The 22,471-nt window shown below is 37.2% G+C and overlaps 3 protein-coding genes across 5 annotated transcripts in view; 1 reads left to right on the top strand and 2 right to left on the bottom strand.

Annotated features, from left to right (window-relative positions):
- Positions 1–22,471, bottom strand: part of LOC134826243 (uncharacterized) — a 60,045-nt gene that overhangs the window by 7,853 nt on the left and 29,721 nt on the right. For 2 of the 3 annotated variants that reach the window (XM_063838546.1, XM_063838547.1), the window contains exons 8-13: positions 22,173–22,311; positions 21,803–22,042; positions 21,541–21,687; positions 21,283–21,417; positions 20,006–20,368; positions 17,931–19,850 (exon numbers count right to left, since the gene is read on the bottom strand). The exons of the other annotated variant lie outside the window; for it this stretch is intronic. In XM_063838546.1, the coding sequence (XP_063694616.1) occupies positions 18,543–19,850; positions 20,006–20,368; positions 21,283–21,417; positions 21,541–21,687; positions 21,803–22,042; positions 22,173–22,311 (2,332 nt within the window). In that variant the 3' untranslated portion in view covers positions 17,931–18,542. Of the gene's footprint in view, positions 1–17,930; positions 19,851–20,005; positions 20,369–21,282; positions 21,418–21,540; positions 21,688–21,802; positions 22,043–22,172; positions 22,312–22,471 lie in introns of those variants that run through there. 3 annotated transcript variants of the gene reach the window in all.
- LOC134826245 (angiogenic factor with G patch and FHA domains 1-like) lies at positions 4,494–7,854 on the bottom strand. Its single transcript, XM_063838550.1, has 6 exons — positions 6,849–7,854; positions 6,587–6,706; positions 5,588–5,695; positions 5,319–5,394; positions 5,104–5,187; positions 4,494–4,964 (listed from the first exon to the last, which is right to left on the bottom strand). Exons 1-6 carry the CDS (start codon positions 6,961–6,963, stop codon positions 4,742–4,744), a joined length of 726 nt encoding a protein of 241 aa, XP_063694620.1. The 5' UTR covers positions 6,964–7,854; the 3' UTR covers positions 4,494–4,741.
- Positions 9,512–11,836, top strand: LOC134826244 (carbohydrate sulfotransferase 11-like). The gene is made up of 2 exons (XM_063838549.1): positions 9,512–9,626; positions 10,693–11,836. Exon 2 carries the CDS (start codon positions 10,703–10,705, stop codon positions 11,804–11,806), a length of 1,104 nt encoding a protein of 367 aa, XP_063694619.1. The 5' UTR covers positions 9,512–9,626; positions 10,693–10,702; the 3' UTR covers positions 11,807–11,836.

The following is a 22,471-nucleotide window of genomic DNA, read 5'->3' as shown; positions in this document are numbered from 1 at the left end:
CAATCATAATTAATGCAATCCAGAAGTTAGAAGTATTGCAATATCCGACAACAGAAGTTACGGGTCACTGCGCTGTAAAAAAATTTCTGTGGACGTTGTGATTTCAGAACAATAAATTTAAAGTTGTAGGCATTTCATCGGCCCTGAGGATACAACATTGTTCAGAAAATTCACACAGAAAATGTGTAGTGTCTTAATCTGAATAAGGCTGTATCTAATAACAGGTTAAGAATTGTGATGTATTGCACACAGCTGCTTCTTGACCCCACCTTGTGATCCACTGCAAGAAAACACCAAACGAAGGGTGGTACTACCAAGAATTGTCCTATGATTATCATAATTTTGAACGTAAACCAATCGAAGCAGGCTCAATCGAAGATTTCTAGAAGTTCTTAAGGCCGAGCGTGTGTTTCTAACATTCGCCTTTTAAAATTTCCCTTGTTTCACTTTGTCTGTCGATAGCCTTTGGGGGGGGGGGGGGGGTGGGGGAATTGTCGATTGACTGTGAGAAAATTTATAAAAACTTAACTTAAGTACCAGCCAAGTGCACGTTTCGCTCTAAAACTCACTTTTACAAATATTTTACCAGCATATTCTCTACAACCAGGATAGTAAAAAAAATTTAAGGGGGGGGGCGTTCTACAGGTACGTTTCGCCACTGCAGACTTGTCCATGATATATATATATATATAAACGGAGAGAACGTGTATGTAAGGGCTCTATCCAGAGCCCTTGCGCTTGCAGTTTTCTTTACTTGTGAAACAAGCAGTGACGCGAAAGCACATGGTGAATGTATGTAACAACAAACATTTCTATTCAATACGCAACCATGATGATTAATTTGTAGTATGACAGTAAGGTATATAAGAAGTTATTTAATTTTGCTTGGGCTATTATATTGACTAGGTATTGAGGTTTAATGATGATATGGAATTTGAATTCTATATAAATTTACACTATGTGGTTGGGGCATTTTGCATAGTAAATATGGTTACTACTCATATATATCATATTATTTGATTGGTATTCGATTTCTGATTATTTCTCTAGGAATATGATTATTATATCTCAATTTGGCTTTAGGTAGGGTGCCCCGCTAAAAGAACTGGATTCTTCCAGGAAGCATCCCGTGCACAGAGCTTGGTCTACATAAATATTAAATTATTAACCATTCATTCTGTATGTGCACGAAAATTTATTTCAATCAATGATGAAAAAATGTTTAGCACAAATACTCAAGTTTGCATGAAACTGCCAATCGCTAAACTTTTGGAAAATTTTATATAATAGCGCTCGATTCTCAAAAATAATACTGCGTCACTTATTCTTCGCTCAAGATGTGCGCGGCGCGCTTGGAATTTGAAATATATTTAATACTAGTGTAAACCGTGCCTTTGGTCAGGACTTTACTAGATTGCAGTTGACTTGCAAAAGTATAAATAGTAATTAGGGGGGGGGGGCAATGGGTATTTTTTGTGAAACTTGATTTTGAGATAGCAGATGACCAACAAACTAGAACCAGTAACCAAACTTTTGAGGAGGTCCCGGACCCCAACCGCCAAAGTCCAAACGGTTTAACGAGTGATACTCGTAAAATATTTGTTCCATGTTTGTAGCGCGATCAGCGATGCGTTACTGTGCCGCGCCGCGCACTCAATGAGGCTTCTCACAGCGACACGGCTTGTCATACGTTGTATGACCCGCCGCGCACGAAGTGCGCGGCTCCCCCTGTATCGTCAGGACGATAAAGTGAAACCATAGTGAAACCATAGTGAAACGACCGTGGGGGTCGCAACGTGATACAAAACACGGCTAGATCGGCGAGATGCGCTACTGTGCCGCGCCGAGCTGCCATGAATTGACATCGTCAATTAATTCCATATTATTAGGACCGTCGACGAGTCCAACTCGGCGCGCGTCCTGGTAGGTTATAGTTATAAACCTACAACCAAACGGTGCGCGCCTAGGACAGCAACGCCCATATTTGGTCAAAATTTATTGGGCCGCGCTCAGCCTGTAATTCCGCCTAATCTCTATTCATGTTAATGAACATGATAGCCTGAGGTCCCCATTTCATGGCTCTTACTAAATCGCTCGCCCAAAAATTTCACGTTACTTTGGTTTTGCAGCCGTACAAAACGGTTTTACATAAACTCTAATCCCAACCCTAACCATAACCCCGAAGCTATCCATAATCTTAACCACAACACTAACCCTAACCCGAAATAATCGAATTCACGTTTTACTAGCCTGTCACGTGACCAAAACGGTTTTTTGCCCATAACTCTCCAGGGAAGCATTTTAACCCTACGTCATGGGGGGTGATTCGGAATCAGCGTCCAAAAATACACCGATCTAGATCACTTTCATGCCTAAAGGGCCTTTTCATAAGAATTTTCTTAAAATTTGGGCGAGCGATTTAGTAGGAGCGCCATCTCATTGCATGGAAGGCCGGTTGACATCGTCAATCAACACTTGAAGTTGACTGTCACGTAACTTTTTAACCCGTTCTTCAACTGGCCCTGAACAACTATTCGAAACCTTAACCCACAGCTGAAACCAGGTTTTCGATCAAACGGCGCCAAAAGCAATTAACCTCATGAAGCAGCTTTGCTCTCGCCGGGTTAATCCATTAACAGTGGTCAAGCAATATATTGCATGCGTTCGACACTATATAATACTTGTCATACCTTGAATGACCCGCCGCGCACGGGTGCGCGGCTCCCTCTGTATCGTTGAAACTATAGTGAAGCGACAGTGGGGGTCACCACGTGATACAATATAATACTAGCTCCCAGAACTTAATGGAGGGCGTCAGCCTATCACTCGTCGTTCAGCCATACCTTTTAGACAATAGACTGGGACATTGAAGCAAGTGTGAAGTGGTTACCAGGTAAAATGGAGTCTGATCTTGAGCGCCCAATGGCATGGGTTGTGGGAACGGTCGCGAGTGATATCAAGGCCATATGGAGATCACCTAACGTCATGGTGGATCTGATCACACGGCCTCTCACAGCGGTTGCACATTGTTATCGGACACGGGGCTTCGTCGGCACAATCTATGTTAAACCAAAAGTTGATCACACTAATTTTGATTAAAAATGTGTCTTGATTTATGTGCTTCGTCGGCACAATCTATGTTAAACCAAAAGTTGATCACACTAATTTTGATTAAAAATGTGTCTTGATTTATGTGTACTGTACATTTTACATCGGTTAAATTCAGAAAAATCTTGTTAGAAACAGAATTTGTAAACTTCTAGATGAATTAATATTCTCGAAATAACCCACGATTACTAAAAGTAAAACAGAAACATCGTATATCTATCAAAACGAGTAATCAAAGTTAAATTCTATTTCAATATTACTGCTAAGGTCACAACGAAGAACCCTTTAATGTAGTGTGAGATTCAGATCACAATCAAATTATAAAACTAAGTATGTTTTGCTGACCAAAAACCGAAAATCGTTGCACTCCACTTTCTAATATTGGGGGGGGGGGGGGGGGGGGGGGATAACGTATTTTTTGTTTTTTGTTTTTTCAAAAAATCAATTCCACCTAAACAAAAAAAACAAAAAAAACAAAAAATTGTTTTTGGCTATTTCACATGAGATAAGGGTTAGATAAGGTTGACAGCACTGTAACACAAATAGATGATAGTAATAAAACTTGAAGCGACAGTAAAATTAACAATTAAAGAATACGGTCTGTTGTTTTCACGAATTCCGAAATACAAATTCAGTAATATGAGGATTCTTCAGTTTTTGAAATTTTAGATAAGAAGGCGGAACATAATTTCAATTACTGCATCCACAGAACAGTCAATTCAACTATAATAAGGTCACATTAATGCCTCAAAACAAACACCGTACATATTGCTTGGTTTTAAGATCGAAGATCCACACTGTGACACCTTCACTGTTGTTAATGTTAATGTTATCAATCGGAATTTTAATTTAACATGGTCCAAACAGCAATAACGAATGAAGTTAGACTTAGAGGTAACAACGACTGAACACGTTCCCATAATTAAGCTACATGTACAATACATGTACAAAACTATGTATTACATACAAGACAACAAGAAGCAAACAATAGTATGTAGTAGACACTTTGGAATACATAACTGTTTTTTATCTTTATTTTATTTCTGTTTTTGTTTTTTTTGTTTTTGTTTTTTTTTTGGAAAAAAGAAAAAAAAAACAAAAAAAAAACAAAAAAGAAAAAAAACAAAAAAAACATTGTTTTTGTTTTTGTTTTTTTGTTTTTTTTTGGAAAAAACAAAAAAAAACAAAAAACACAAAAAACAAAAAAAACAAAAAAAACAAAAAACATTGTTTTTGTTTTTGTTTTTTTGTTTTTTTTTGTTTTTTTTGTTTTTTGTTTTTTTTGTTTTTTCCAAAAAATGAATTCCACCTAAACAAAAAAAACAAAAAATACGTTATCTCCCCCCCAATATTATTCGAAAAATTATATAAGTATAAATACTCATAAAATTCAGACATGTCACTTCACAGAATGTATTCGTGCAATCTATTCACAGTTCACACAAGTAATAAGGGTGGAGGTTAAAAGAAACACAAATCCGGGAAAATAATAATAATTAAAAAGTACAAAACCAAAAATACAATATATGAGTGGCTAAAAATCACATATCATTCTTCCCAGATAAGATAATAAGTCATAGCAGCAAATATTTTTTGAAACACAATAGGTATGAAAAAGTTAAGCTAAAGGTATTCAACCACTACCCATGAGTTTATATTTCCGTTTCAACCTGTTCGTCTCCTTATTCCTCTGTTTATACAGGGTCGGAGGCTCTGAGATGGTGGTAGCGATGGGTTTGTCGGAGGGGACATTGAGCCCCGGCTCACACCATTTGCACGTGTCGTGGTTAGCGTGGATGTGGAGTTGGAGAGTCGTGCTCCCGATACGTAGCTCGTCTAGGTGGGACAGTTCGAATCTGGGGGTCATCATGTTACAGTGTGGAAGGGATTTTTGATATTCACAAATCGGGTTTTAGGCTATTATCGGAAATATTTGCGTGCTGATGCTTCCGTAGAGTTTAAAAACAAACGAGAATATTTCGTTATGCTAAAAACCTTTCGCTGACAACTTTTTGAACACTTAGTCTCACTCCGTTGAGAAATGAACCGTTCATTGTCCCCTCGTCCATTATGTAATACCTGTAAAACAACTATATATCAACATTTCAAATCGGAGAATTCAAACTAAATATTGAAGAACATAATGGCAAAGAAGACCACATAACAACTATAATACTAGCTACACTCTACGGTGATATTGAGGCACTCACCTGCCACTACAGTAGGAGACAGTAGCGTGACGTTTACTGACTCTTATCTCTGGAAACACTGCCACGTGGTTACCTTCTGAAGAAATACAAAGTGGTAGGGTCTGGGTTACTGGGTATTTCATCGATATGGTTTAAGAATTCGTATTAGTATTGAGTACTCTATGAAAATAAGTCCATTTATTCGCACCAAGAACGAGATTATCATGGATTAAAGAATGCAGATTTTAAATAAATATCATCAAGAAGAGTATATAATATGGACAACCAACCTCGGCCTACAGAACCACCCATACAAGTAAACATGTACAGTTGTCCTGGTTTAACTTTGTGACAGGATGTATCTTTTACTATCGCCCTGATACACGTCTTTGCAAACGCTGAGGAGATATATGGTTAGCTCGGAAACTCGGTTGGTTTAAGAAGAGTAGCTAATAGTAGGGAGCGATTGAAACTTTTTAATGTTAAATTAGATCTGTCTTTTAATATGTCAGGAAGTTGTGCATCTTGGACGCAACATTTTGAATTGGATGAGTGTGTTTGTAGATTATGGCTCGTGTTCAGAAGAGATTTTTGATTAAATATATATGTAGTTGAGTAGAAACTTTACCCCGGTCCCCGACCACACTGAACATTATGAGTCACACATTTTGAGTACCGTAAACTTGATCATAGTGCAAGAAAAGTATGGAGTCATCCTGTAGTTTGTTCTACACATTCTAACAACAACCCAGTGTTCTCTTAGAGCGGGTACGATTATCCGGTGTCAAGTTTTAGGAGAAATCATTAAAATCGGCCCGAGTTCCAGGTTTAGCGTTTAGTGACGGAAAATGTTTGCGAGTTAATCGATACAAATATTTCAAACTAATCTTTGGGTAAACTTAATTGGAAAATAGAAGTGATTTTTGATTCGTTACTCGGTTCTCTCATCACGAACATGCTTCATGTTAATATTCAAGAGGGAGTTTGATTTAATTGGATTTGCAAATACGGACGAGAAATTCGGCAGGCAGATAGTTCTCAAATCCCGTTCCCAAGACAACAAAAGTGATATCCCTACCTTGTTCGATGATGACGATGCCGAACTTATGTTCGATACAGTTAAAATCACTTCAAACGACTCTACAGTTTGAGTTACAGTTGTTTCCAAAGGTAAACACGGTCGGTCGGGCCGCACGTGACTTTTTCAAATGTGGAGGATGCAAGATTTTATCATATCTAATGTCATCGCGCGTTACGCAATATAACATTGAAAACTGTGACCAACTCACCCGATTTGGTCTCGTCTGGCTTAGCGCTCGAATGGTAAGAGTACTTCCCTTCCTCTAGCGTGTAAAACACAGACATCTTTGTGTCATAGTAGAGACCTGAACTCTGGCAGTAGTATAAACCTGCGATGACATAAATAATCAGCAAAACACAAAATCGGATTAAATACAACTAATAAACTCTTCGTCAATAAACCAACTAAATCATAATGCTTGAAATTTTAACGGAGAATGCTTATTGATCATCATCATCATCATCACTGACCTGTATTTTTGTTGAAGTACATGTTCATGCTAGCAATAAACTCTACTCCACTTTCTTTCATGGCCAGATAGGCGGCATCTTTTAGCTCGTCACTGACTCTGTAACAAGAGTACATATAATCAGCTGTCAGCTCGATAATTCTCCACTACCCAGGAATAGCTTTCTTTTCTGGGAACACGGCACTTCCCGACCACGTTTTTAGCATCACACTTACGTAACTATTAGTTTACATGCGGAATTCTTGCTCAGTCAAAAGACTGGGGTTACGACTTTTTGGGATTTCTGCCAAGATCGCTAAATAAAAAAGAAAGAAGTTCACGCAACACAATTTGTTAATAAACTGATAAAAAGGGCAAATCAACAGGCTTTGAAAAACCGATCTAAAAAGCCCATGTGAGGATATTATGCGAGACATACACATGTACGGTAGAGAGGCGGCACCCCGCCTGTAGAGAACACTGTGTCGTAAGGGAAGTGTAAAATAATAAAACCCGTATTTTGTCCTTGTTCAAGTCAATCTATTATAGACATTCGATGACAGACTGAAAAAGGCCAAACTTCTGCTTTCGACTCGATAGTTTCATGGAAAAAAATTAGCACAGAAACCCGAGAAACCGTCACCCATCTCTAATGAATGGCATGATCAACGCCACAATATAAATACTAAGTGTGAGAAAGCAATACACGTATAACAGCATATTGAGTAACATGATATTGTTTTAAAATAAAACAATCGTGGTGCTATATGATATGTACATTACACATATACTCCGTAATACGTAAATGTGTATAATAACCTATTTGCAACGGTAAATTGGTGTATAGGGTATGATGGGATCGGTTTGAAATAGCTAACGGAAGTCTAAAACCTCCGGCAGCATCTAACGACAGTTAACAATTTATTTTGAAACATATATCTATATATATATAAACACCCAGATACATTCAGTTTTTGTTTTTATAAACACTCTTTTAGCATTAACAAAGTAATTAAGTAGCAAAGTAATTGTATCAGGCAATCAAGTACTCAAACAATCAACTTAATTAACTAATTAATCAATTAACTCACGTAGCAGGTTCGTCAGTGAGTTCCCCCTCCTCCTCGGATCCCTCACTGGAATGCTCCTGTTGCTCCTCTTCCGTGACCGGTAATTTAGAGTGGTAGTGGTACACGTTGTTAGCCGTGTCCCAGAAATACAGAATGTCGTTATCTTGACAGTGAAAGAGTTGCGTGTCCTGGAATAGGCTGTTAAAATTAAAGGGTAGGAAATGTTAAACACATCGTTTGGGATTATTCAATCGAAATCAATCTAGCATTATCTTGAGGTTTTTACGGTTTTAACTTTTATCACTCGACTAAACATGATAATTCTGGACATTATGTAAGGACAAATTTGAAAAAATCATGCATGCAACATATCCATAAAGTTATAACAACTGCGACAGGTAAAATAACATTATAAAATGTTCATCTTACGGGATCGTAGAAGTATCCAGATGAAATCTGAACAAACTTGTTCGCGTCCGTGTCGAAAGTAAAATCATCTCCAAAAGACTTGATGAGAACATGTGGCTCCACGTTTGTGTTACATGTAGGACACTTAACTCCTGTCAAATATTAGTAGTAATGATGATCTTTATATTAGAATGACGAATTTCAATAAATTCGGTATAATGCCATTATAATAATGGCTGGGTAGGTAAGATTTTTCAAAAAATTAATACGCATTTCCAAAACGGCAATTGGTTGATTTAGTGAAATGGCATGTAAAAAGTGACCAAATCAAATCATTGCTTTTAACTAAAACTCACTAACCATTCTCATCTGTCTGCACCTCGCTACACTTGCTAGTAGTCCTCTTAGGTACAGCTGCCAGTTTAGCTTGCAAGTCAGCCACATATCCTCTCAACGTCACCTTTTCAGCTTCCGCTTGTTTCAACATGTTCCTCAGTCGCACCAAGCGCTCATCCGTGTCCACAGCTGTCTTCTTAGCAGGTAGCTGCTCCTGTTTCTCATCCACTGACATTAGCTGTTGTAACGAGATTTGCGCGACTGAACTTGTAGATTTTGACGGTGCCACGTGGTGTCCGTTAGTAAGTGTGTCCGTTTTTGCTGCAGCTCCATTTTGGGGTGGCTGAGCAGGACATTTTGGGGCGCTGTTTGCAGGTTGTGAATTTTCAGGTTGTGAATCTGCAGCTTGTGAGCTAGTAGATTGTAAATTGGATGGTTGAGCTGTTGTAGCTGTTCTAAACGGAGCTCGAGTCAATATTCGTTTACATCTCGGATAGAACGGTTTCACTGCCGATGGTAAACTTTTTCCAGAATCAACAGAACTTTCATCAGTCTGGTTTTTCTCAGTTGGACTGTCAACTGTCAGCTTCAAAACATCAAACTCTTCTGTTTTCTGTTTGTCCTTGCCCAGCGCTATAAAGTCATCCATACAGCTAGAGCTCCTATTGTGGGAGATATGTTCAGATGGTTTAACTTTAAAACAATATAATAGTAATAAAATATGGATCCTAACTCTACCAGCTCCCTATTTTATAAAAGAGCAACATACCATATCTCTTAAATTCATTATTCTTATTTGGTACTGAGGATTGGTATTGTTTTTTACACTTCATGAATAGAAACGGATCGTTTGCCCGCATTGAGCGTTATTCTTTGTTTGAAATAATAGTAATAAACCATATTATATTTGAATTCTATTACGGCGTTTTCATTTCATGTTCACGACTCTACCCAAATCTCGATTAGATATTTTGTATCTAATTTGTGTAAGTTTTAATTTATTCTATTGGTAAGTTTCGTGACTGGGCATAATTTTGTTGTAACACAACTGCAGTACAACGGACATTTAAGGCTTGCTTTATTTAAACGTAACCGAATTCAACATCAAATTATTAAATTTGGCCAGGACTATTATAATACAGACACGTACACAGTGAGGTGACAAAGAACTAATCAAGGATCATGAGTAGTGTCAATATAGTAAACGTCCTCATCAAATTGTGGACGGTGGGTAACGACCAACTTCCTTTACAGAGAAACATGATAAACTTAGATCAAATAGTTGTAGAGATCTATATCTGGTAGTTAGTTGTATTGAGCTTTGCAAAACAAGTTATGTTTATCAACCAGGAACTCGAATGACGTCGTTTATATCTATTAAAACATTTTTAGAACTTTTTCCATGAGGGCTCGAATGGTAAAATTGGGAAACAAAATTTCAGACACCACCTCAGGAGAACATAGCCCTCGGTGTATCATATTGTTTAGTTCCAGGCTCTGTCTACTTATCCAACAAATCCCATGTGGAGTGGAAATGTGTGTTGTATACACAGACAAACCTTCCTTATATACGTTGCGCACTGAGCAGTTTGTTGTTCGAGTATTAAAGTCGACATTAACTTGTTATTGTAACATTATATAAATCTACGTTGCCCATTTTATACCGCAGTCATATTGAGTTGCAACAATTTGAAGATTTTTGAATGTTTTCGTGTGGTGATGGGCCTACTTATTCCTACTATAAGTACAGTATACATTGATTTTATACATTCTTCTGCGCACAGTTGAATCAATTTGCTTTAGATCAACAAGGTTGAACGTTTGTAATTTGCTATATACCGGAGTAAAAGACTGTAACTATTTTAATAGAGCCACCTTATGCGGATGTTACAATATCACCATCACGGATCTTCAAAGAACAATCGCGGTATTGCCAATATTCTAGCGCCATGATAACATTGTCTATATTTTAACAATTTAATTAGTATCTAGTTGAAAGTAGAGAAATAATCCTGGCGAAATTATAAATTAACAAGAATAATACTAATTCAGGTCAGAGAAGATGGTTGAGAACAGAATGTTAGTGCTAGTTTGCACATCTCTAGTGTTTGTACTACTGATGCTACTGAATTATAACCATGATGCAGACCATGGTACTACGATAACAGTTGTATCGTCCAACAAAACGGAGAGTGATCGTATCTTAACTCCTCAATCCAACTCAAGCGATATTAAGAATACCGAATCAACAAATGACTCTTCTAAATCGGTGGATCAGAGTGTTAGAAATAATATAATCATCAAAACGGATCAATATGCTCATCTTGAAAGGTATTCAGAACTGAACGACATCCAAAAAGACACACTGGAAAAATCTCACAAAATTCTAGCTAAAATAAGAGAGAACTGTGCAGCACGAAACATTTCAACCGCTTGGAACCTCTTGGATAAGTTTTCAAAGCCACGATTACTCATAGCAAAGAAAAAGTATCACATACTCTATGGAAGTAATCCTAAGACTGGCAGTACGAGTTTTAAAAGGTTTCTGTTTTGTATTGATGGTATTACTGATAAAAGCCACGATTTTCATACCAAGCCGGATGGACATTATATACCGGTTGTGAAAAAACAATTCTTCAAAGATAGGACAGAATTTGACAACTACGTTAAGATAATGGCGATCAGAAACCCAATAGTTCGATTAATATCAGCATTTCGAGACAAGCAACTCCGACACAATAAGTACTTTGTTCCCCCTAAAAATATCACAGACACTGAGCACTTTATTCTATTTGTTGAACAGAGAATCAAGTTGGCAAGTCAATGGGATCCACATATAATGCCACAGTGGAAGCAAATGGATATCTGCCGTTTCCCGTACGACGTGGTGATTCAAGTCGAAGAAATGGGACAGTACATACCACTGATACAGAAACTAACAGGAACTGAGAATGTCGAGTATCCTGGATCAAGAGTGGAACAAGGCAAGGATACCCATGATAGCATGGAGTTTGTTTATCAATATTGGGCCGGTCTAAATGAGGAACAGAGACAGATTGTTTTAAAGATTTATAAAAGAGATTTCGAGATATTAGGGTACACCAAATTGGGTGAGGATGGGTTTCCTTCGTTAAACTTTAAAAGTGAGATCGAAACAAGTGGATAGTATTTTTAACTAGTCAACATTTCAAGCATTGGGTTATATAATATATAGAGATATGTAATGATGGCTCTTAATGTTTCAATAATTATATTATATAATATTCATATTAAGAAATTTTTATTAAATAAACCAACAAATTGAGTTTTCATGTTTTCAAAATACGAGTCATAAACCACATGAACCGAATTTCAGAATTAATTTGTATTTCTTCTTTTATGAATCATTGATAGTGCCGATTTTTCCAGTGCCCAATTACTGGTGCTAAGAATTGGAAGCAAAGACTGGTCAGCGTGTATATTCGCTCAAAGGTAAGTACATCAATAAGGATGACACATAATTCTGTGCGACATACAAATTGTGAACAATGCTGTTCTATTATTATGTGACAACAGACGAGAGGGACAGACATTGTTAGTATACTGTAGTAAGAGGTTTAACATATGTTTAGGTCAACACGAGGGTAGTTTATGGAGTGTTTATAGATTACTAGGGTTACTTTGTTGGAACTATCGACAAGATAGTTAGGGATTGTTTAGCCGGGGCAAGTACTGTAGTAAGAGGTTTAACATATGTTTAGGCCAACACGAGGGTAGTTTATGGAGTGTTCAGAGATTACTAAGGTTACAATGGCGTGACTATCAACTGGATAGTGGAAGATTGTTTAGACTATCGGGGGCAGGAGGGGCAGGGAGAGAGGGTTAGATTTTGGGGATAGTTGAGTGACAGTTTACCCGATCGAGAGGTGGGTCATTTTGATACCGGGCAGGTTCGGGAGCTAGAACCTGTTAAGGTTAGGTCGTTCAGTTAGGTAGCTGGTTATAGTGGTTAGTATAATAGTGGCGGTCGTATAATAGTGGAGCATTACGTAGTTACTGTTATCGGGATAGAGGCATTTGTAGTCAGGCTTTAGCGTAGAGATGGTCAGCAAGGGCTGATTCAGGATGGAGGGCATATGCGGGGATTGGCTTTGTTGTAGCCAGGGTCAACAATGGTTGGTCCGACACCAAGGGGCGTCTCAGCAACAAATGGGCTCAGGTAGAGCAAGAGTGAACTATAGTAGGTTTGGGCCTGATAATATAAGGACGGTCAACGAAGGCTGAAAGTGTTATGTAAGTGTAGTTTAAGGATAAGATTCCGTCAGAGACGGCCAACGAGGGTTGACCGTGATAAGTAAGGGCAGAGTAAGAACGTGCGTTTTACAGTATATATTGTAATTAGGACGTATATTTTGTAGTAATTGGATTGTTAGTCATTTTGGGTTCTTACCTTATTCGATAGAGGGTCATGATTGATGCCGGACTATTATAAGAGACCAGGACCAGTTATGGTTGGATCCTGGTGAGTACGGATGGGACGTGTCGTTAGAGGAAGAATCAGCGATGGTTGATTTAGGTCATCTTGATTAGATTAGGGTACAGGGAGAATCAACGAAGGTTGGTTCGGTTGGATCCTGGATACCTAGGTTGGATCCTGGATACCTAGGATGGGGCCTGTCGTTACGGGGAAATCAACAGTGGTTGATTCAGGTCATCTAGATTAGGTTAAGGATAAGTTTTAAAAGAGTTTAGGTACGGTCAAGGCGAGTTGACTGTACTATCTGTATTTTATAGTTTTATATTAGAGCGCTAGATTTTTGGGCGTTTTTGGGCGAGATGAGTCTGGTTAATTATGATTTGAAGTAGGAGTTTGTCGGATTATTCATTGTGCTGTTTTATAGTTTAATATCTTGTAACCTTCGTTATCACGCTCGTTTCCATTGAAACCCTTAATTAAATACGAACAAACTTCGAACCGGGAAACAAGTGTCCACTGCTTACAATTATACTAACCGTACAACTCTAACCTTTCAGAACAGAGGGTTTGCATTTCTATCTGCTGTGACACGTGCTCACGATGTTTAGGAGGGGACAAATATGGTATTATCAATGCATTATCAGTCTTCGAAATTAATAGCGTAATAATGACTGTTTTCCTAGACCTTGCTTAGTATATTCTTGTTTTTTATGATATCTATCAGTGCTTATGAGCTGATTGTCATCTTCAACATGCTTGGTACCAATGGTACAGCTTCTGATGAGATCTCTGATTGAGTGACGAGATCACGTTCCCGCCGGGTCATAAATCAGATAACTATTTTTGTAGATTGAATTGAATAATAGGAGCGGGTAGTAAATATTGTGTTTCGTTTCGTATGATTAACCCTGATCGCTTATTATATTCTTCTAGGACCTTCCATCGAGGACAATTAATTTCTTATCTCTTTATTCACTTTGTAGTTTGTTGTTAAATTATCAGCTCCTGCCACCTGTGCGGGACAGTAGTTTAACACAAGGTAACTCCTTTCTTTCTATTGTCAACATTGGCCTCACCAAAGAGCATATCCCCACGTCGTTTAGTGAGAAAGATTTCTGTACAGCAAAAGTGTTCATCATTAGAGTTTGTGAAAATCATATTGTTTGACAAATTATCTCCTTTTTTTTAAAGAGAGGCTGGGCCTGGGTGGCCCACGAGAGGATAGCATGTGGATGCTTTTAAATTATCTCCTTTCCATTTCACATCTTATCCTGTATCCATAATTGATAATGATAGTACACTGGATCAAATAATTAATAGACAATGGACATGAAGATGCATGTTCATCGTCTATTAATTATACATGATGTAGTATATAATAAATAGTTGTTGTTTGGTTTCCCAAAGAGAGTGCTCGACTGCAGTTAAGCAGGAGCATTATAATTCGAACAATTGAAACAAATCAAATTGGCGGGCAAACGATCCGTTTCATGATATGTATAAAAACAATACCAATCATCAGTGCCAAATAGAATAATGAATTGTAGCGCTATGACATGTTGCTCCTTTATAAAATAATTTTTATCGATCATGAAACATTTTCAAAATTATCAAAATTTACAAAATTTCCAAAAAACAGTTTATTGTGTCCGTCCCAATTTTAAAATTGTCTATGAAGTAAGGTAGTAAGATATCTTTGGCTTTTAAAGTTGTAAACTGCGTTGGCCTTCGTGTAGTGGTAGAGGAAAATTCTTTACTGAGTTCCGTGAAGCTGGTAGAATTAGGATCCGTATTTGAGAGTTAATTGTTGATTCTGGTTATCAAACGAGAGTGCTCAACAACGACGAGTCGAAGGAGCATAACTAATAAATAGTTGTTGTTTGGTTTCCCAAAGAGAGTGCTCGACTGCAGTTAAGCAGGAGCATTATAATTCGAACAATTGAAACAAATCAAATAGAATTTTCCTCTACCACTACACGAAGGCCAACGCAGTTTACAACTTTAAAAGCCAAAGATATCTTACTACCTTACTTCATAGACAATTTTAAAATTGGGACGGACACAATAAACTGTTTTTTGGAAATTTTGTAAATTTTGATAATTTTGAAAATGTTTCATGATCGATAAAAATTATTTTATAAAGGAGCAACATGTCATAGCGCTACAATTCATTATTCTATTTGGCACTGATGATTGGTATTGTTTTTATACATATCATGAAACGGATCGTTTGCCCGCCAATTTGATTTGTTTCAATTGTTCGAATTATAATGCTCCTGCTTAACTGCAGTCGAGCACTCTCTTTGGGAAACCAAACAACAACTATTTATTAGTTATGCTCCTTCGACTCGTCGTTGTTGAGCACTCTCGTTTGATAACCAGAATCAACAATTAACTCTCAAATACGGATCCTAATTCTACCAGCTTCACGGAACTCAGTAAAGAATTTTCCTCTACCACTACACGAAGGCCAACGCAGTTTACAACTTTAAAAGCCAAAGATATCTTACTACCTTACTTCATAGACAATTTTAAAATTGGGACGGACACAATAAACTGTTTTTTGGAAATTTTGGAAATTTTGATAATTTTGAAAATGTTTCATGATCGATAAAAATTATTTTATAAAGGAGCAACATGTCATAGCGCTACAATTCATTATTCTATTTGGCACTGATGATTGGCATTGTTTTTATACATGATATCATGAAACGGATCGTTTGCCCGCCAATTTGATTTGTTTCAATTGTTCGAATGATGTAGTATATATATATATTTGATGAGGAGCCACTACAATGGGTTACCTTATTATCAGTTCTGAAAATGAAATCTGTTGTTCAATTTTTAATTTCATTTCGTTCACCGTGTTCATTGTGCATATCCTTTTAAAACGCTCAGTGGTCAAATTAATGCATAAAATATTAATAATAATGCTAAACATTCCAAAATGACGACTAAACATTTTTGAATAGATTGTAAGACTGAAGACATTAGCCATTTCCCCCGGTACCATGCTGATTGTGATTTAATTGCTGATTAAATTTGTCAAATAGTCGATAAATTATCAACTTAATAAGACTAACAATCTTTTAAAAATTATAATGCAGGTTAGAAAGATGGAAGAAAACCGGACATTAGTGCTAATTTGCATATCCTTAGGACTACTTCTGCTATTGCTAATTAATTACAGTCACGATCAAGATCAGAGCGGAATATCAGTTTTGACCAACAGTCAACCTGAAAAGGATAAGTTTTCATCTGTTCAGGGAAACTTTAACAGTAAAAGCACGGATTCAATAGAGAATACGACCTTACTTTTAGATCAAAACCTTATATCTGATACAGAGGCTTCAACGAATAAATCATCAACATCAGGAGTGGAGCCGGCCAACGATAACAATTACCACATTAACAACTCGGAACTCACCGACCTCCAGAAACATACACTGGAAAAGTCTCACAAAATTCTAGCGAAAATAAGAGAGAACTGTGCAGCACGAAACATATCGACAGTCTGGAACTTCAGGGATATGTTTTTAAAGCCACGATTACTCATAGCAAAGAAAGAGTATCACATACTCTATGGAAGTAATCCTAAAACTGGCAGTACTAGTTTTAAAAAGTTTCTGTTTCGTATTGATGGTGTAACAGATGAGGACCACGAATTTCATCGATATGCAGAGGGGCACTATGAAACGGTGCATAATACAAATTTCTTCGAAAATGAGGCCGATTTCAATCAATACGTTAAGATCATGGCGATCAGAAACCCAATAGTTCGAGTGGTATCAGCATTTCGAGACAAGCAACTTCGACACAACAAATACTTCAAAGCTCCTCAAAATATCACGGACAGTGAACATTTTGCTCTGTTTGTACAGAATAGACTGTCCAAAGAAAAGGAGTCGGATGTGCATTTGCAGCCCCAGTGGCACAATATGTGTATCTGCCATTTCCCGTACGATCTGGTGGTTCAAATCGAAGAAGTTGGACGGTACATTCCACTGATACAGAAACTGACCGGAACTGAGCTTGTTGAGTATCCAGGGTCAAGAAAAGAACAGGGTACGGATTCGCACGATAGTATGTATTTTGTTAATCAGTATTGGGCTGGTCTAAACGAGGAACAGAAACAGATTATTCTCAATAAGTATAGCAGAGATTTTGAAATATTGGGGTATACCAAATTTGATGAGGATGGATTCCCTTTGCTGAGCTATGATAGCGAGATCACAACTAAGAAAATATAATAATGATAGTATCATTCTTCTCGTTTATCACATGAATTATACTATCACACTCGATTTGTTTGGTATTTTAATAATTAAACCTAGGTCCTAAGAAAGAGGCTAGGCGGTCGGTATGTTATTGCATTATAATCTAATCTAAAATGAATTCCAATTATGTTTGTTCGATGTGAGTAAAGACAGCAGTATCATTTTACAATTTTAATTATTATAATTATCGTAATTATCTAATTATCTAATTATCATAATCATCATAATTATCATAATTATCATAATTATCATAATTATCATAATTATCATAATTATCATAATTATCATAATTATCATAATTATCATAATTATCATAATTATCATAATTATCATAATTATCATAATTATTATAATGGCCAGTAATCAAGTTAGTTCTTCTAGAACTCTTCATAAAGACATGGTATCTGAAAGCCCCACAAGATTGGCAATATTATTCTCTTGAAATATCTCCATAGTCCGCAACAGAGAATTAATAAATATTTTGAAGTAATTTTGGGTCTGACATTTTAGTGTAATATTTATTTATTATATAAACCAGTAAAACTTGCAAAGAACTATAACTATAATTAATGTATTGAAACCTAATATTGCAATTGTTAATTCAGCAAATCTATTATGTTATAAAATTGTCTACTCCATTAAATGAAATTTAGAAATGGTAATAAAGAATTTTCTAAAAGTCGGTAAAACTAGAAACCACAATTTTAATAAGAGCACTTTCGAGCCCTGATTATTTCTATCAAATTGTTAATATACTTATAGATTAATGACCTTACAATAGGCATGTCTTTAAAAAAACAAATACCGTTATAAACGTAAAAACATGAAATTGGTAAAACTGTCAAAAACATATATATAAATATAATAAATATTAAGCATTAAAATTCCTAATGTTACGTTTTCTCGCAATCGTAGAAGGACCCTAGATCTTTTGATTAAAATTTAGAATAAATAAATGTTAATACACTGCCTTGAAAGAGAAGTTAATCACCATAGGAATCTAATAGTCCTAACATAATTTATTACTTATAAATACTTGGTAATAACTAAAAATTTGACCCGTTAAAACAATCAGCCGTGCTATAGTTACTAACTAACAATTAAAAAATAAACAGCAGAATTTTATCATGAGTGATACACCTACCTAACAACTTGCCCGAAGGATCCTATCAACTTGGAGATTCGGAACGCTTTCTTTTTCTGTACTCCCCTTCATCTGAAATATCTGACCCGATCGTTGCCATTGAGCAATCGACATCCCCAAAGTTTTCTACGTCCGGTTTTGAGCTGAGGTTTTTCCCCGATTCTGGTTTCGAGCTCGACTCGATCCCTAATTCTGGTTTCGAGCTAGGATTGTTTTCAGATTTTGGTTGTGAGCTAGGATTGCTTCCAGGTTGTGGTTGTGAGCTATGATTGCTCAAAGACTCACACCCAAACATATCGAACGTATTTACTATCTCATCACTTTTAATCGACCCATCCACCAGATTCAACAAACTACAAAAGTCGTCTGTGCCAGTGATCTCTGATTCGTTGTCCGATGAAAATGGAGTTTCCAAGTCAAGAGAAAAGCTAACAGTTCTCTTCTTTCTCTTGCCCGAGGTGAAGGGAGATTTGAGAATGCTTTTGAAACTAGACACTGACACTGCACTTACATCCGACTCATTATCCGAATCACGCTTCTTATCAACTCCGTACGACATTCCGTGCGACATGCTGTTGGATTCTTCCAGAAGCTTCAGGAACCCTCCCTTGGATTGTATGTTTATCGTGCCCTGATAGGGAGAGGATTGGAATGTTGGCATCTGGGCGTCCTCGTTTACTCGGGGATGTATTATTGGCTCCAGGGTGTTGGTGCCAAAATCTGATTGCGGTAGTTTGGGATCTGAGCTGTTGTCGAAATGTTTTAAGGTAGGGAAGAAAGGTTCATTTTCTTTCTCCACCATACTTCTAGAGGGTGATCCTTTCATCTGAATGTAGTCCGAATCAAGAGGTTTACGTTTAGGGGAAAACTGGCTCCCAGTTACAAACAGAGCCCTCATAGGTGAGTTATACAATATTTTCTTAACAAACTTCCTTCCAGAACGAGGAGTACCAGGTGGAGTAAAACTGTGCTGAGAGTTCGAGTTCGGAGTATTCGAGTTCTGAGTGTTCGAGTGCTGAGAGTTGGAATCGCGAGGAGGAGTGTTACTGACCTGGTCAGGACTCCGGAAAAGGGAGGGGATATCTTCTGTCGAACTGGAGGGAGTGGTTTTCAAATTAAAAACTGGTCTGTTTGGAGTCTTGAAGCCGTCCTTGATGGCGAATGTTTTCAAGGACTTGTTTTGAGATTGGCTGCCGAAAAAGGACGATGCTCGACCTGAAGTTGCTCTGACTGGAGATTCTTGGATCTGAGATACAGACGTACATTCCTTCTGGGGAGTCAAATCGACCCGCTGACGAGCTCTGCTTGTCTTGGCGGCCGTAGGGTTTTTAACCTAGCGATTAAAAAGTTAACTGATTTCTAAAGATTAATGTCTATTAACACTAAATTAAATACTGAACAGAATATCAGCAAAAACATAACATTCTGGCTACAAAAACGAAAATTTTGCAGCAGACAGCTACATAAATACAATAAGTCACGACGAACCTGTTTTTTAAGTGGGGTGTCCAGAATAGAGTTCTTCCGTGACAACTTCCGTCTCTTAGAGCTCTGCTTCACTTCATCAGGAGTTATCTCAGAAGACAAATATTTGCTCCGTCCCACTTCCACACCAACCTGCTTCTTGCTGCATACCTTAGCTGCTATCTTATGCTCCCGCACTTTACCCGGGTACTCCCGATGTTTCTTCTTCTTTTTCTTGTGTTTGGGGACTGAGATAGAAAAGCTGCTCTGAGAGCTCTGACAAGGATCCATCCAGCTCCGATGACGGGTAAATGTTGATTGGGAGGAGATTGTGGCGTCGTTTGATTGAGAGTTAGATGTATCCTCGCAGTATAGTGGGGCTTGAGCCTGAATATAGCCATGAATAACTGATTATTCAAATTATCTGATTACCTTACTCGGGATTATTATGACCGGGATAAAGTGGCGGGTTTAGGGTAATTTCGCCATATTTTTCCCGAACCACATTTTCACCGGTCGTTAATAAACCCGCCGACTCAGCTTTTAGGGTTCCCAAGGGGTATGGGTGCTCATATTTTAATGGTTGTCTTATATTCACTAAAGAAGACTATTGGGACACTTGTTGTAGGGTTTTCGACTTCATTTGGCTGAAATTGCAAAAAATTCACCTTTTTGCCCAATTCTTGTCATATATCCTTATTGTCAAAGTTGATTTAAATAGGCCAATTTTTAATTTCTTAGGTATTGACTATCTCTACATAATGAAATAGGACTCAAAGTAAAAGTAACAGTTAAATTAAAACTCGAATTAATTAAAACGGTCAATAACATGAATCAGTTTCATCAGTCATTTATTCATAATTCTAAACAATGTGAACGATGCATTCTTTCGAAGATTTTCTACAAATTGAGTCATAATGGTTATTTGATACACGTAAACATGTAATGCTAATTCAAAACAACGAATTTGCTAGAGTCTACTTTCAACAATAATTGATAATTCGACTTGTTTCACAAGTTTTAGCAATGCGAAAATTTCTGAACCTGCTTATCTCTAATAAGGAAATTTACATCTGAGACAACATTTTTGAATCTAAAATTGAAAGGTTGGACACCGGTAAAATGGCGACCGGGAAAATGTGGTGGGTTTTGAGCAATTTCGCCATATTTTTCCCGAACCATATTTTAACCGGTCGTTAATAAACCCGTCGTAATAATCCCGAGTAAGGTATTCGAATGATCTGCAAGGAAGGAGTAATGCAATGTTACATTGTTACTGTTACATGATGTTAACAACTTACATGGTGTGTAGAAAGAACACTGCTAGACAGACTGTTCGAGTCGTCACACAAAATATCTGGAACCTCCATCAAGAAACCATCCTCGTAAAGTTCTCGCAACAAATCTTGGCAATCCTCGTGGAACTCCTTCAATATCTGAGGAAAAATAAACTCGTTAAATAGATAATTACGAATTAGTTAAAAATTATATATAATTTAGACAAATGATTTATCTTTCAAGCAATTAAATATAGAATTTAAAACATCTCATAAAACTACCTGGTCGTTAAGGAAGTTGAACATTTGAGTAGGAGAGGTAAGGAAGGAGAGAGATCTGAGGAGAGCGAGGACCCCGGATGCAGCACAATCCTTCTCCTCGGTCTCCATATCACTGAACTCACAGTACCAAACTAGGTGCAATACCACCTGCACGGGTACATTTATTTGAGATAATTGTTTATTATTATTTCACACATTATGATATACTGCGTTTTCATACGTCATAGTAAATTCCGATTAAAGTAAAGCAATATAAGCAGACCTGAATTTTGTGCTCCTTCACCAACTTCCCACTATCATCACTGTGTTTCTCTTTAAGTTTAGAAGGACTTTGCAGCTCTTGTTTCACGTCGTTCTGATATTTGCGCACAAGTGCTGCGATGTTTGCGCGCTCGTAAGATCGCGGAGATGACTGTAACATGGCCTCGTCTAACGCACAATCTGCTGTTATCTCGGGTATGGTAGCTAGTGCGTCTTCTACCTTACATACCCTCTTAGGTTCCTGAATAGTGAGATTTACAGACGTTATCTTTACAGATATATCCTCAGTTTGAAACATTTATGTGTATCACGAATTAAAAAGTCGCGATATTTTAAAATAGATTATTTAATAATGCTGTGGTCCTGCTTACACAGTTGTCGTCGGGTTTGGAAGAAGATCGTACGACAAATGGATCCTTTATGTGAAGATCGTGAAAGTTCTTTATCTGTTCCATCATATGCGAATCGTTTTTCTCGGTTGTATTGTTTATCAGACACAAGTCACTGACACTGGAAACAGAAAAGTGTTGGGAGCCAGGTGAACTTCCAATTTCTATAGTAAGGAACGCAATATTTGGTCGTTTCCCGAATACTCCATTTTCGAGTACAGTCAAATCTAACATAATATAATATTAAATATTAAATTTGAATCAAGACAGTTATTATTTGA

This window comes from Bolinopsis microptera, chromosome 2, assembly GCF_026151205.1.
Source record: "Bolinopsis microptera isolate Bmic1 chromosome 2, MBARI_Bmic_1.0, whole genome shotgun sequence".
NCBI lineage: Eukaryota > Metazoa > Ctenophora > Tentaculata > Lobata > Bolinopsidae > Bolinopsis > Bolinopsis microptera.
This window is presented reverse-complemented; position numbering and strand designations above follow the sequence as displayed.